Source organism: Artibeus jamaicensis, unplaced genomic scaffold, assembly GCF_021234435.1.
Source record: "Artibeus jamaicensis isolate MK-2021 breed Jamaican fruit bat unplaced genomic scaffold, CSHL_Jam_final contig_786, whole genome shotgun sequence".
NCBI lineage: Eukaryota > Metazoa > Chordata > Mammalia > Chiroptera > Phyllostomidae > Artibeus > Artibeus jamaicensis.
This window is the reverse complement of record NW_026521971.1, coordinates 2,380,336-2,395,021: the sequence shown is the minus strand read 5'-3', so window position 1 is coordinate 2,395,021 and position 14,686 is coordinate 2,380,336. Positions and strand designations below refer to the sequence as shown.

At 39.6% G+C, this 14,686-nt stretch overlaps 1 protein-coding gene across 3 annotated transcripts in view; it reads left to right on the top strand.

Annotated features, from left to right (window-relative positions):
• Positions 1–14,686, top strand: part of AFF4 (ALF transcription elongation factor 4) — a 91,915-nt gene that overhangs the window by 16,680 nt on the left and 60,549 nt on the right. For 2 of the 3 annotated variants that reach the window (XM_053672730.1, XM_037129918.2), the window contains exon 2: positions 13,243–13,369. In XM_053672730.1, coding sequence (XP_053528705.1) covers positions 13,247–13,369 — 123 coding nt within the window. In that variant the 5' untranslated portion in view covers positions 13,243–13,246. Of the gene's footprint in view, positions 1–13,242; positions 13,370–13,503; positions 13,616–14,686 lie in introns of those variants that run through there. The other variant, XM_053672731.1, reaches the window with a different exon arrangement.

The window sequence follows — 14,686 nt, the reverse complement described above, 5'->3', positions numbered from 1 at the left end:
AGTTCTGGACCCCATTACATATCCTCCCTTTGGGGGTCCGTGGGGGCCTCCCAGCCAACACCCCGTTATGTGCTGATGATGAGTGTTCCGTACTTAATCTGTTAGGTCTGTTTATTTTAATATTATTCAAGTTCAGTGTATCAAATCCTGAGAGACTAATTTTGTTCCATTCATATTTACCTTTTTAAAAAATCCTCACCTGGAGATATGTTTATTGATTTTAGAGAGAGAGGAAGGGAGAGAGATTGAGAGAAACATTAATGTGAAAAACATTGACTGGCTGCCTCCTATACACACCCCAACCAGGGATCAAACCTTCAACCTAGGTATGTGCCCTGACCAGGAATCGAGATACTGTTTCTGAATGGACCCCCATATCTTCCGGGATCCTCCTGTACTAGGTTCGCCTTGCCCGCTGCCAGAGAATTACAGCTCTCAATGGCAGAGATTGGTGAAAAGGGAAGGAATTTATTCAAAAGTTACACAGACTTACAGAGTAATGATTTAATGTCTTCATTAAAATCCCAAAGCCCCTTAAAACATCCACAAACACCCACAGTCATTCCTTCCCCCTTTGCCCAGTTTGGGGTACCACATCTCAGGAAAAGAAACAGAAGTCCTTGGCTCAGGTGCCCTTAGTTCTTCCCAGTAATCCATGCTTGGCTGGCAGGCCTCCCGAGGTTCCCAGCACCATCAGCTGTGTCTCCGGGACCTCCAGTTCTTAATCCAAACCCACATGGCACCTTCTCATGGCCCAACAGCAAGAGTCCTTTCACCCCTTTTCTTCCCGCAGCATCCTCTGCATTCTTCGAAACTGCTAGGAGAGAGCTCTGCATGTCTGCTACATCTTGCCTTCTGGCTTCCTAAGCCACGTGGTGTTCTCCCTTGCATGGCTGCTGCGCTTGGGTTTAAATCCCAGTGCCAATCTTCTGCACCCCCATTTCCAACTCCTCCCACAATTGGCTACACCTGCCAGCATTCCTGTATTTTTCCAGTTTTTCTAGGCTGCTGTAGTGAGTGCAGGTAGGCGTGGCCCCGTGGCAGGAAGCCAGTCATCTGCAAGCTCTCAAGCATGCACTGTAAGCAGGAGGAGTTGCCTCCCAGTTATGTCCTGAGTCGAAGACACTCCCATTTCCTTGGCTCAAACAAGGCCACAGCTATTTAACATATCCACAAAACCAGTTAAAAGTTATAGATATGTTAAATGACCATTCCTGAGGTTATTTGCAAAACTGTTGCTATGCAAAACAGCTGTCAATGGCCCTGCTCCTTGTGTCCCATCCCCCAGGTCAGACTTGTCAGGGTAATATTTCCTGGACACCCCGAGTTCTGGACCCCATTACAAATCTTTCTTGGGGGGGGTCCTGGCTGCATCCTGTTACAAACCCTCAACCTTTTGATTTATGGGACAGTGCTCAACCAGCTTAGCCACCCAGCCAGGGCCATATCCTTTATCTTTTGAATAACACCGTATTATTTAAATGATGTGAGACCTCAGTTGTTTCTGATAGGGAAACAGGTGGTTTAAGCAGAAGGTTGGGAGCCTCAATTATTTAAGGGAATGTACTGGTATGAAGCCCATCGGGAAGGTAGAGGAAGAGTTGACGAATGATAGCAATCAAGGATCCTTTTCAGACTGATAATGTTACCCAACAGGGGTCCAAGGGGGGCAATATTTGGCCCACTGAGGGATGCCAAAAGCTGCTACAGAACAAGGGCCCCTCTCAAGGACAGTATACTAATATCTACTGGGCTTGTCTCTCTGCCACCAGAGGGAAGACATCTCTCAATGCCAGAGATTTGTGAAAAGGAAAGGAAAGATTTATTTAAAGCTGTACAGACTTCAAGTAGTGACCTGATGTCCTCATAAAAATATCAAAGTACTTTAGGGTAATCACAGACACCCACAGAGCTTCCTTCTCCCCCTGCCCTAATTCAGAGTACTGTATCTCAGGAAAAGAAGCACACGTCTGTGTTTCCAGGCTGCTGGCACCGTCAGCCCTGTTGCCGTCCAGGCAGGATCTCCAGTTAATCCAAAGTCATGTGTCACCTTCTCACAGTCCACTGGCAGGAGTTCTTAGTACCCATTTTTCCAGGCAAAGTCTCTCCTGCTTCCCAGGCCACACGACCAAAGGGAGCACCCCAAAGCCATGTGGGCCTCTTCTACCAAAGCTGCAGGGATCAGCACTCTGATCAAAAGCGTGTGGCTTTCTTTTTCACCTGGCTGCAGAGGTCCCCATTCTGGCAAAGCTGCATGGTTTTCCCTTTCACCTGGGAAAGAGGGAGTCTGCACTCTGCCAAAACCGCGTGGCTCTCTCCTCAATAGCTGCCGTGTCTGGGTTTAAATCCTCACGCCAGTCCTCCTTTGCAGCCCCATTTCTGACTCCTTCTACAATCAGTTACACCTGCCAGGACTCCCATACCCTCCCAGCTTTACTGGGCTGCTATAGTGAGTCTGGGCAAGTGTGGCCTCATGGTGTGGAGCCAATCAACTCCAGGCTCTCACACAGGCTCTGTAACTCAGGGGACCTGCCCCCAGTTACATCCTGCGTAGAAGCCACTCCCTTCTCCCTGGCTCAAAGCATGGCCACGGCTATTTAACATATTTATGAAACCAGTTAAAGGTTATAGATATGTTAAGTAATCATTCCAGAGGTTAGCTGCAAAACTGTTGCTATGCAAAACAGCTCTCAATGGCCCTGACATGGGGGGCAGTGAGGACATCCTAATGTTTCCTGGACACCCTGAGCTCTGGATCCCATCCCAAATCCTTTTCTGGGGCCCCCCTCTTGGCTGCAAGGTTCCAATAACATTCCTTAAAAAAAAAAAAAGCAGCTCTGTTGAGGTATAATTTGCATTCTATAAAATTCCCTTCTTTTTAAGTGTACAATTTAGTGATTTCTAATCGGTTCATAGAGTATGTAACTATCACCACAATTTAATTGTTACATTTCCCTTACCCCAAAAAGATTTGTGCTCATCTGGAGGGACATTTCATTCTTTGCTCTACACTCTATTCTTGTATAGTGTTAAATAACCAGATGCATTCAGATATTTCTCTCATCTAATCCTTTTCATCACATTAATATGGACAGTTTACACAAAATAAAATGAGGTTCAGGGAAGTTACTTACATAAGTTATGTATCTGTTATGTTATATAACCAAAACTAAAAGTCAGATATCCTTAATTGCCCCATTTACTAAATTGTGGTATCTCTACTGTTTATAGTTCAATTGAAGTTTAGAACTTACATTACTTTGTTATGATATTTAAGAAGTTAATGAAGAGATGATTGCCTGTGTTGGTTTTTGGTTACTAGATGGTTTATGTTCGAGAGTTTTTTTTAAGCAAGGTTACCACTTTACATGTGGCTTATTAAATAGCCCTTGCTTATGCTAAACCAGCTGAATCGCCTGTGACTTGAGGAACTGGGTTTTGGGAGATAAGGGGTCATCTCGAGAATTAATACCTTAGTGTCTCTGATACTTATTATGGACAAATGAGGGAGGACCTCTCTTTTCCCAAATATTCATCTGGTAGATAGTTATTGCACATGTGCCATGTGCTCTGAACTATTCCTGATGATCTTCTGAGGTTGCTCTTCTTAACCCCTCTCTCACTGCTTTCCTTTTGTCCCCGAGAGTTCTGAAGGCTCTTCAGAGAAGTATAGATGACTACTAAGTGACCTCTTCTAGTTTGTCTAGTTCCCTATTAGTTGCACTTGGATGGAGCTACTGTTAGTAAGTGGATGAGATTTACAATAGCAGTGGTGGCAGAGACTGCCTGTCAAAGGCAGCTTGTCCTTCCTTCAGTACAGTGGTTATTTTTCAGCTGGAGTGCTGCAAGAATTTTTAAAGCATACAATACCTGACTTTTTAGTCAGGGGCATGGATCTCTTTTCTGTGAGATTGTCAAATAAAAGAATGACAGCAGGCTACACAGCAATAGCTGTCCAGTGTGAATGAATCAAAATTATACCTCTTTTTTTAGTTAGATCAGCAAATAACCTATTTTTTGTGTGTGTGGTGCAGAATTTTAGTGATTTTTTTTTTATGTGTGCCATGTGATGAAAAATGTTGAAATTGCAGCCTTAGTACCCTAATCCCAAGTTGTCCATAGTAAGATTCCCTTCTGATCTTTTTGGATACTAGATAATTGAGAAATAAAGATACAGATATCACAACGTCTATAGTATAGAAATTTATTAATGTTTATTTAGGTTAATTATAGTTATTTCACAGAAATAAAGAATAGAACACTCTAGAGTAGGCTGCGGAGATGCAGATCACGGTCTAAGGAAAGACAGAGAGACAAAGAGAGACTTGGAGAGATGGGGACAGATGTCAGCAGTGCAGTGAGGCTTGCATCTTACTGGGAAGTGATTGAGGAGAGTTTAGGCGTGGCCTGCGGGCAGAGTTTGGGAGTGGATTGGCTGGAGGCTGCAGAAGATTCAGAGAGGCCGTCAGTGTAGTTAACAGTTTAATATAAGATTTAATCCTACCTTGTATTTCTCAGTTAAGATATATGACAAACTGGGGAAAGTATGGTTATCACATAATCAAAAACTACCACTTTAATAGTAAAATGGGCAAAAGACATGAATAGGCATTTCGCAAAAGAAGAAATTTGAATAAGTGATACATACAATGATGTGCAGTCTGTTAGAGAAATTCAGTAGGATGCAGTTGACTGTGAGTTCTGTAAGGTCAGGGACTGTCTGTGTGTGTGTCATTCTCTTTGATTTTACCTCCAGCTTCTAGCACAGTGTCGAGCAATAGTAGATGAGCTCACATATTTGTTGAGTAAATGAAATAAACAAGTGACATTGGAATAATTTTCTTTTTTACCTCTTCGTTGTTGGTACAATTGAAAAAGACTCAGGTTGACTAGGACTAAAAGTGGCATGGTTGAAGGGCAGTCGCATATGCTCTTGGTAGGGCGGTCAGCTGACAATCTTTTTGGAAAGCAGTGTAGTGATAGGTATTAAAATGGCGCAGCAGATATCCTTTGACTCACCAATTCACGTCCAGGAATTTATCTGAAGCTAAAATAGAGGGCGCACATACACACTGTAACATTAGTAATACTAATTTTGGATACAACCCAATTATCACGGGAACTAGTTCATTGTTTATTAAATGAAATAAGGATTGCATGTATAATAATTTATACACGTATGAGTATATGTGACTTATCATAGTGTTGTTTATTTCAGGGGAGTGAAATTATTGATGCCAGATTAGAGTTTTTGAGCAAAGAGCCAGTATTATTTTTATAATTGAAAAACTGAAACCCATCAAGGTTTATCTCTTTTGAAAAGTAAATAGGTGGGGAAGAATACTCTTAGTTCATATGTACAGGAATAGTCAAAACATTTACTGAGGACCGGGAAAGAAGATTTAGCTAAATCATGAGACCTCCTACAATTTCGTATATGAAATTGGACACTTAGAGTTCAGTTTTCTTGTGTTGAGCATGTGAGATTATTAGTTGGCACATTCTGATATTAGTGGAGTTAGTTGTATCTAATTTTTTACCAATATATTCAACACCTGACAATTCTACTTCGGAGTTTATTGTAAAGAAATAGGCGATCAGTCATACCACATGCATATTGCATCTACTTTTTCTCACATAACAGCAGCTATGGAAATGTATCCAAATTAATTGGCAAAGATCTACCTCATTTATTCTAATAAACCATAGTTTAACCATTTACTTACCCACTTCTCTGTCCTTGAGCACTCAGTTATTTTCGGTTGTTTCACCCCTAAAAACAGTGCTACAGTACTTGCCTCTGTAGCCCACCACTGTGCTTCATTCCTGTGGGACATAAAATCCTGCGAGTAAGGCTGCCAGGCTGAAGGATTTATTTTTCTGGCTGAGTTTGAAACATGGCTTCACTGTTTTAATAACTTTGCTATCTTAAAAAGTACATGGTTCTTAATTATTGTTGTTATTAAATAAAAAACTTTGCTATCTTAGAAAGTACTTGGTTCTTAATTATTGTTGTTATTAAATAAAACATTCCTTTCTCATTGAATTGGACTTGTTAATTATTAAAATCTCATATATCTCTCGATTAATTTCTGGCCTCTATTTTACTGATTGGTTTGTTCATTTCTGTGCACTGTCATGCTATTTTGATGGCTTTGTAGTAAGTTTGAATGCCTAGGGTGGCAAATTCTTGTTCTCTCCCCAGTACTAAGTATACAGTAGGTGTTTGTTGCATATTTATTAATAAGTATGCTTAGTAAATGATAAATATTAAATGAATTTGGAATGCTCATTTACTTCTCGGGAAACTGAAGTTGGCATGTCGATGGTGTCTCCTCCTAGCCAAGAATGGCGTTACACTTTCTCAAGTGTAAATAGTGACAAGGAAGGAGTTGAAGAGTATTGGATGATCAGTGTGAATTTGAAGGTGCAAGGGAGCACACTTTAGGGATGAGAGGAATACTTGAAGCCCTAGAGAAGAGAATTCTCGATAGTAAATCTCAAGGCTGAAAAATGCTGGATAGCACCCATAATGCTCTTTTTCTTTTTTTTTTAAAGTCATATATTTTCAGCTTTTATTTTTATTTTTTAAAAATATTTATTTATTTATTTATCTTTAGAGGGGAAGGAGAGAGGGAGAGAAACATCAGTGTATGGTTGCCTCTAGTGCATCCCCTGCTGGGAACTGGCCTGCAGGAAACTGGCTTGCAACCCAGGCATGTGCCCTGACTGGGAATTGAACCTGGATCCTCTGGTTCGCAGACCTGCGCTCAATCCACTGAGCTAGACCAGCCAGGGCTTCCATAATTCTCTTTTCCATCCATCTTTTATCTCAAAAAATTTCAAACCTATAGGAAAGGTATAATATATTGGGTTGGCCAAAACGTTCATTCGTTTTTTTCTGTAAGATGGTTCTAGTAGCACTCAGTTGTCTTTAATGTCATTCAGAACAATTTTGTTAGATTGTACTGTGATGGCTGTCATATCCGTGTGCATTTAAAAAAACTTATCAAAATTGGTGAATTTTTGTGCAGCCATTTTAATATTGATGATGGAAGAAGAAACTATTTTTGGCATATTATGCTTTATTATTTCAAGAAAGGTTAAAAACGCAACTGAAACACAGAAAAAAATGGGTGCAGTGTATGGAGAAGGTACTGTGAGTGATCAAATATGTCAAAAATGGTTTGCGAAATTTCGTGCTAGAGGTTTCTTGCCAGATGGTGCTTTGCGGTCGGGTGGACCAGTAGAAGTTGATGGTGGTCAAATGGAGACATTAATTGAGAAGTGTTACACCATGTGGGAGATGGCTGACATACTAAAAATATCCAAATCAATAGTAATTGGTGAAAATAACAAATGTGTCTTTTATTTTTGGCCAACCCAGTACATCCATATATCCTTTAGCTAGATGTACCAGCTATTAACATTTTTACTGTAACTGCTGCTGGTACTCTTCTTCTTCCTCCACTTGTCTATCTCTCCTCTCTCCTTGCAGTATACACATACATATACACACACACACACACATATACAAATATATGTATACATATTAGATATATATTCAGATAGATGCTGAACCACTTACGAGTTGGAGGCATGATAACATTTCAACCGTGTATGCCCTAAGAATCAGGGACATTCTCCCATATAACCAAATGCAGTTATCACAGTTGGGAAATGTAACATTAGCATGATTTTCTGAAATGCTGTCAACATTCAAATTTCCCAGTAATGTCCTTCACCATTTTTTCCTCCCCAGATCCTGAATCTGGGAAATGAAGAATCATCTATGAATGTAGTTGTGTCTCATTCATTGTAGAAGGATGTAGAAGTGATCTGCAGCCTGTTGTGTTCGTGCAGGGTATCTCATAATACTGACATTTTTGAAGAAGAGTATAGACCAACTTTACAGAATGTTTCTCAACTTACATTTACCTGCATACTCATGATTAAATTCAGATTAAATATTTTAAGCAGGAGGAGTACCTAGGTGGTGATATGTCTTACATGTATCACATCGGAAGGCACATGATGTCAGTTTGTTCTCTTATTGATGATGTTAAATCTGATCACTTGATTTAAGGTAGTGTTTACTGTACTTCTGTACTTTACAGATTTTTGTTTTTTTGCAATTACTAGACTGGAAAGTGATACTGAATAACCTCCCGCACTCCTTGTATTTCCCACCCAGTTGTTTTAGCATCCATTGATGATTCTTGCCTCAGTTACTACTTTAGCGTTTGCAAAAAGGCAATATTGTAATTAATTCTTTTGTTTTTTCATTTATTAGCTAGCATTCATCTATGAAGAAGGACTTTTGTTCTCTGCTTTATTTCATGCTCTGATACTATTGCTCTGGACTCAGGAATTCTTTTTTTATTCATTTGGTTATATTCTGTTCTTGTCTTTATTCATTTTGATGCTCATGTTTCTAAATATGACCCATGGGAGCCCTTTGAGGCTGGTTCCTGTGCCCTTATGATGTCTTCATCTGTTTTCTGAGCGTTTTCATGCCGTTACAACAATATGTTTTAGGCACTCTTTGTGTTTTTCCTGCTACAGCTGTGGAATTAGCTATTTGCCAAGTAGTTCATTCCATTTTTATGGGGAGTGATGTTAGAGATAAAAAACTGGGTGTCGACAGTGCTTCTTTCTGTTGGGACATCACTCTTTCAGTGGGCAGAGCTAGAGACTCTATGTATTTTCTTTAATATAAGCATGAACTCATAATACTACTACTAACTTCTGATCTAATCCCCAGAGGTTCTTTTTTGCATTCCATTTTTATTTGTATCTCTCTTGTCTCATAAGATCCCTGATTCCCTAAAAATCTAAATATTTCTGCTCATTTGCACAGTGTTGTATTAATGAAATTGCTACATGATTATCACTACCAACAACAAACCAAAGTTGAAGATTTTTTGCATTTCTTTCTGTCCATGAACTGTCATTTATAATTAATGTATAAACATATGTATTTGATGGGTACTTAAAACAATTTACCTTAAGTGATTAAAATTGTTAGATGGAGAACCCTCCTGTCTTCTTGACAGTTTTCTTTGTTTTTTTTCCCAAGAATGTAGTTTGTTATTTAATAAAAAAGGTTTACACAATGTAATGAAGTTTTTTACAAATCTGTTTTGAAAATGTGGATGCTTATTTGGGTTTCATACTCTTTAATTATTGGGTTGGCCAGAAAGTCTTTAATTTTTTCCACAAAATAAAAGGTACATTTTTCATTTTCACCAATAACTTTATTGATTTGGATATTCTGAGTATGTTGGCTATCTCCCACCATTTGCTTCTAGTGGGTGGAGGCCAGGTGTGCTGCTGAACATCTTCCAGTGCATATGGCAGCCCCACAGCAAACCATTTGCAGTACTAATTGAACCTATGTTGACAGTGTGGTCCTGAATTCACTAAGTTCTCCATTGGGATGGCAGTTCTCTTTAAAGTTCTTCTGTAATACTCCAGGGGTTCTGCAGTTTTGAACCCAGCTGCCATCTTCCCTCCTGCATGCCTGTGCCTGACAGTTTTTTAAAATTAATTTATCTAATAGTCCCATAGGTTTTGTTGTGATATAGCAATTTGCTAATTTTAAAAAGTGAATCCTATTTTAGCACAATAGTTTTATATACCCTGAGGGATATGTTATAAAATAGTTTTGCCGTACTGCAAAGATACACTTCAAATTGACTCGTTTAAATTTTACATTACTTTCAGGGGAGCTCAGATTACTGGAATGATTGCTTTTGGGGAAACTTTATGTTACCTTAGTCAGAGATATTGATGTTCAAGGAAATAAGAGGTAAAAAATGGAGCCTATGAATTAGATGCAAAAATAAGTCAGACCAGAAAAAAATTAGAAAATAAGAGCTAAGGACTTCCGCCAAGATGGAGGCGTAGGTAGAAACACCTTGCGTCCACGCACAACCAAATCTAAAAACAACAAAGTTTTAACAACAATAAACGCAATCAAACCACACAGAAAATCAACAATACGAAGTCCAAAAACAATGAAATTCTCTGCTAAACCAGTAAGAGGGGTGAAGCCAGCAATGGAGCAGGTTGGCCAAAAAGATCCCCGACTGGGGCGATCCGCAGGCAGCCAGAGGTGTGGATCCCAGGTGTGGGCTAGCTACGGGCGGACACAGGGAAGAGGCATGGCTGGCTGTCTGTGGTCGGTGGAGCATTTGCGTGCAGATAAACCAGTGAAGAGGCGAGCATTGAGACCGCAGGTCGCAGGGCCGCAGGCTCGCACATTTCCGCTCAGATAAATAGGTGGGGTCGAGCGGTGGGACTGACTGGGCGAGCAAAGAGGACTGCCATTGCTCCTGCTCTGGCCCTGCCCCCACATACAGCATCACAAACCAGCCAGCTGGGTGGCCCCGCCCTGGTAAACAACTAAGGCTCCGCTCCTCGTATGTAACAGGCACAAACAGACAAAAACATGGCTCAAGAACAACTCCGAGCCCCAGTACCCATAAATCTAAGCAATGAAGAAATAGCTAAACTTTCAGATGCACAGTTCAAAACACTGGTGATCAGGATCCTCACAGAACTCATTGATTTTAGTCACAAATTAGAGAAACATATGAAGGCTAAACTAATTGAAATGAATGGTAATGCACAGAAAACCAATAGTAATGGAAAGGAAATGGGGACTCAAATCAAGGGAGTAGACCAGAAGGAAGGAAAAAATGACCAAACAGAAAAGGATGAAGAAACAAGAATTCAAAAAAATGAGGAGAGTCTTAGGAACCTCCAGGACATCTTTAAACGTTCCAACATTCAAATTATAGGGGTACCAGAAGGGGAAGAGGAACAGTCACTAGTGGAAACCTATTTGAACAAATAATAAAAGAGAACTTCCCCGTTCTGGCAAAGGAAATAGACTTCCAGGAAATCCAGGAAGCTCAGAGAGTCCCAAAGAAGTTGGACCCAGGAAGGAACACACCAAGGCACATCATTACATTAGCCAAGATTAAAATGAAGGAGAGAATCCTAGAAGCAGCAAGAGATAAGGGGACTGTCACCTACAAAAGAGTTCCCATCAGACTGTCAGCGGATTTCTCAAAAGACACCTTACAGGCAAGAAGGGGCTGGAAAGAGGTATTCCAAGTCATGAAAACCAAAGACCTACAACCAAGATTGCTCTATCCAGCAAAACTTTCATTTAGAATGGAAGGGCAGATAAAGTGCTTCTCAGATAAGACCAAATTCAAGGAGTTCATCATCACCAAGCCCTTATTATATGAAATGTTAAAGGGACTTACCTAAGAAAAAGAAGATAAAAAATATGAATAGTGAAAGGACAGCAAACTCACAGTTATCAACAACCACACCTAAAACAAAAGCAAACTAAGAGGACAGCTAGATCAGGAGTGAACCATAGAAATGAAGATCACATGGAGGATTGGCAACAGGGGAATGGGAGGAGGAGAAGGGGGGAGAAGATACAGAAAATAAGTAGCATAGACAGTAGATAGAAAGTAGATAGGGGGGAGGGTAGGAATAGTATGGGAAATACAGAATCTAAAGAACTTGAGACACGTGTTCATGAACTAAAGGGGGAGGAATGGTGGGGGAGGGGTGTGCAGGGTAAAGGGGAATGGAGGGGGGAATAGAACAAATGTAATGGGAAACATAGAAATGAAGATCTCAAGGAGGGTTAGCAACAGGGGAGTGGGAGGAAGAGAAGGGGGGAGAAGGTACAGAAAATAAGTAGCATAGACAGTAGATAGAAGATAGATGGGGGGAAAGAATAGTATGGGAAATAGATAATCTAAAGAACTTGAGACACATGGTCATAAACTAAAGGGGGGGTAATGGTGGGGATGGGGGGTAGGGTGGAGGGGAATGAAGGGGGGAATAGAACAACTGTAATGGCATAATCAATAAAAAATAAATTAAAAAAACAAATATAATGGCATAATCAATAAAAAAGAAAATAAGAGCTACAACTGGAATATTTGTTCCTCTAGGTAATCAGTTAATTTAGTTCTCATTAACAGTAGTCTTTTTAAAAGAGGAAATACTCAGTTGGGTGACTTTCATTGTTTAAGGAAAAAAAGTTTTTAATTGTCTAGAAATGCTGCACAAGTAGAACCTATTTTTCCCTTTGGCTTCCAACAGGAGTTTTGTTTCGTGTTTTTTTTTTTTTTTTTTTAATCAAAACTAGGACAGATTCCTGGCTGGTGTGGCTCAGTGGATTGAGCACAGGTCTGCGAAACAAAGGATTTTGGTTCAATTCCCAGTCAGGGCACATGCCTGGGTTGCAGGCCAGTTCTCAGCAAGGGACGCAGGAGAAGCAACCATACATTGATATTTCTCTCCTTCTCTCCTTCCCTTCCTCTCTAAAGATAAATAAATAAAATCTTAAAAACAAAAACAACTAGGACAGATTGTTTAATCTATCTCCAGGGAAGAGTGGCGCACAGTCCCTGGTAATTCCCTGTCCATGGTTTGAAAACCTTTTGCATTATTATCTGTGTAACCAAAATTCTTGCTGCTGTAAATAAACTATTTTCCTTAGTTTATTCTTAGTGAAAGGAGAACGTACCGTTGTGATTGTAGAAATGGCATCCTCATCTTTTCATTCATCCTAGAAGACCTTTTCAACACAATTTTGACCACTATTACTAACCCAAGTTAATTTTAGATTCTATTGCTAAAAGCCTCAGTTTTGCCATTTATTGAGGTGTTAATTTAAATATTAATGTATTTAGAGCAGAAGTGTCATTTTTAAGGCAATCTAGAGAAACAGCAAGGCTGAGGTCAAACTGCCATAAGGATGGACACCAAGGAAGCTGTGTTTGGGTCAAAAATAAATGAAGACCAGATAGATATAAAGGAGAGAAAAGCACTGGACCCCGGTGTGGAGAGGGTTGTACGCCTCTACTGGCACAGAACAGTTAGAGTTTTGAAGAGGAAGGCACAGAAAGCTTACAGGAATTATTAAGCATTTGGGTTGAAGTACTACCTTTCCTCTGCATGTGTATGTTTTGGCTGGCTTGTAGCCATAGGGTAGTTTAAAAGTTGACAAGATTAAGTGTTTCACTGAAGGTATGTTAGTTGATAAAACCATTGCCAAAACTCAGCTTCAGCACTACTGCCTATTACTTACTGCTTGGAAGTCAAAAGGGAATCTCTGTGTGAAACATTTTGACAGAATCGGTACAGAAGACTTAATTTTTCCTTTTTTGTTCTGTGGTGTAAAGACTGTACTTCTGTCCACAGCAACATGAACCGTGAAGACCGGAATGTGCTGCGTATGAAAGAACGGGAAAGGCGCAATCAGGAAATACAGCAGGGTGAAGACCCCTTCCCGCCCAGTTCTCCTCTCTTTGCCGAGCCATACAAAGTCGTAAGTGGTTCTTCTCTGAATGTTGTTTTTTCCCAGTGGCATGGCATTTTTGCTTTAAAATGTTTAAACTTTAATTTTTATATTAGAAAAGAATTGTTGTGTATACCATTTAACCTTTTTTCATTTCCTCCGAGAACACTGTACTTTGTTGGAAACTTTTATTGGAATATAACATACACATAGAAAAATATACAAATTATGTCATAGTGGAAGAATTTTCACAACCTGAACAGCCTGATGTAATCAGTAAGTAGATTAAGAAATAGAGTATTCCTAGGGCCCTAAAGTTGTCCTCGCTGCGTGCACCCCCAGTGGCTGTCCTGAAATGTTGAGAGTGTGGTCTGCAGCAGCTCAGGCATTCCTGTCTGTGCTCCTGGCTCTGCTGCTGACTCTGGGCAGGCACTGCACCTTCCCAGGCCGTGAATTAAACTAAAGTTCTGTGATTTGATCTGCATCATCTTCTGTTGCCTAGGTTCTTCAGGTATGGCATCAACCAAAGATAAATATATTTCCTAGAGTCCTGTTTTTTTCTATTTGCTTACTCAGTTAACTGAGTTTCAGTGACTTATTAGTGTGTTTGAATAAATATACTTCAGTATCTGTTTCCTGTTATCACATACTAAATTCTCTGATTTTCTTTCTAACAAATTTAATGCTTAATTAACAATATCAGATTTAGATTAAAGCATGTTGTTAGAAGTGTTCAGTATACGGAACCAGTTGCTTTCTTTATAACTGCTGTTGTGTTGGATGTGGGATTACATGAAACATTGAACGGTGCCACTTCCCGTGACTGTGATGTATGTTCATGTCTTGTTTAGTAGGGGTCAGATTGATTTTCGAGTAATTTAAGGTCATTATTGATTTATGCCAACCTCAAGATAAAATAGTTGTGGCTCAGTCTCAATTTCCTTTTAGTGTAATTGGTAAACTTTCTTCCCATGTGTGTGAATATGAAACTGCTAAAGCTTGTAGACACTGTAGACTTTCTCATTATTCAAGAGTAATTCTTGAAGTTTAAAGTAGGTACTTTGACTTCAAATGTTAGAGCATTTATTGGTTAGAATTAATAGTCAGGATTTAAAAGTTATTTATTTTTTAAATTGAATTTATTGGGGAAGATTTAAAACTTTTATTAGTGGATTTTCTATGTTTAATTTGTTACTGGGACTTTTAGCTTAATGAGTCAAAGTAACAGAGGAATTACAATTTAAAAAACAGTCAGTTGGGGATAACTTGTTTTACTACATTTTTGGTTTTGCTTCTGAGTACAGATTGAATCGTAAGGAATGTGTAATGTTGTCCTAGACTGCCAGT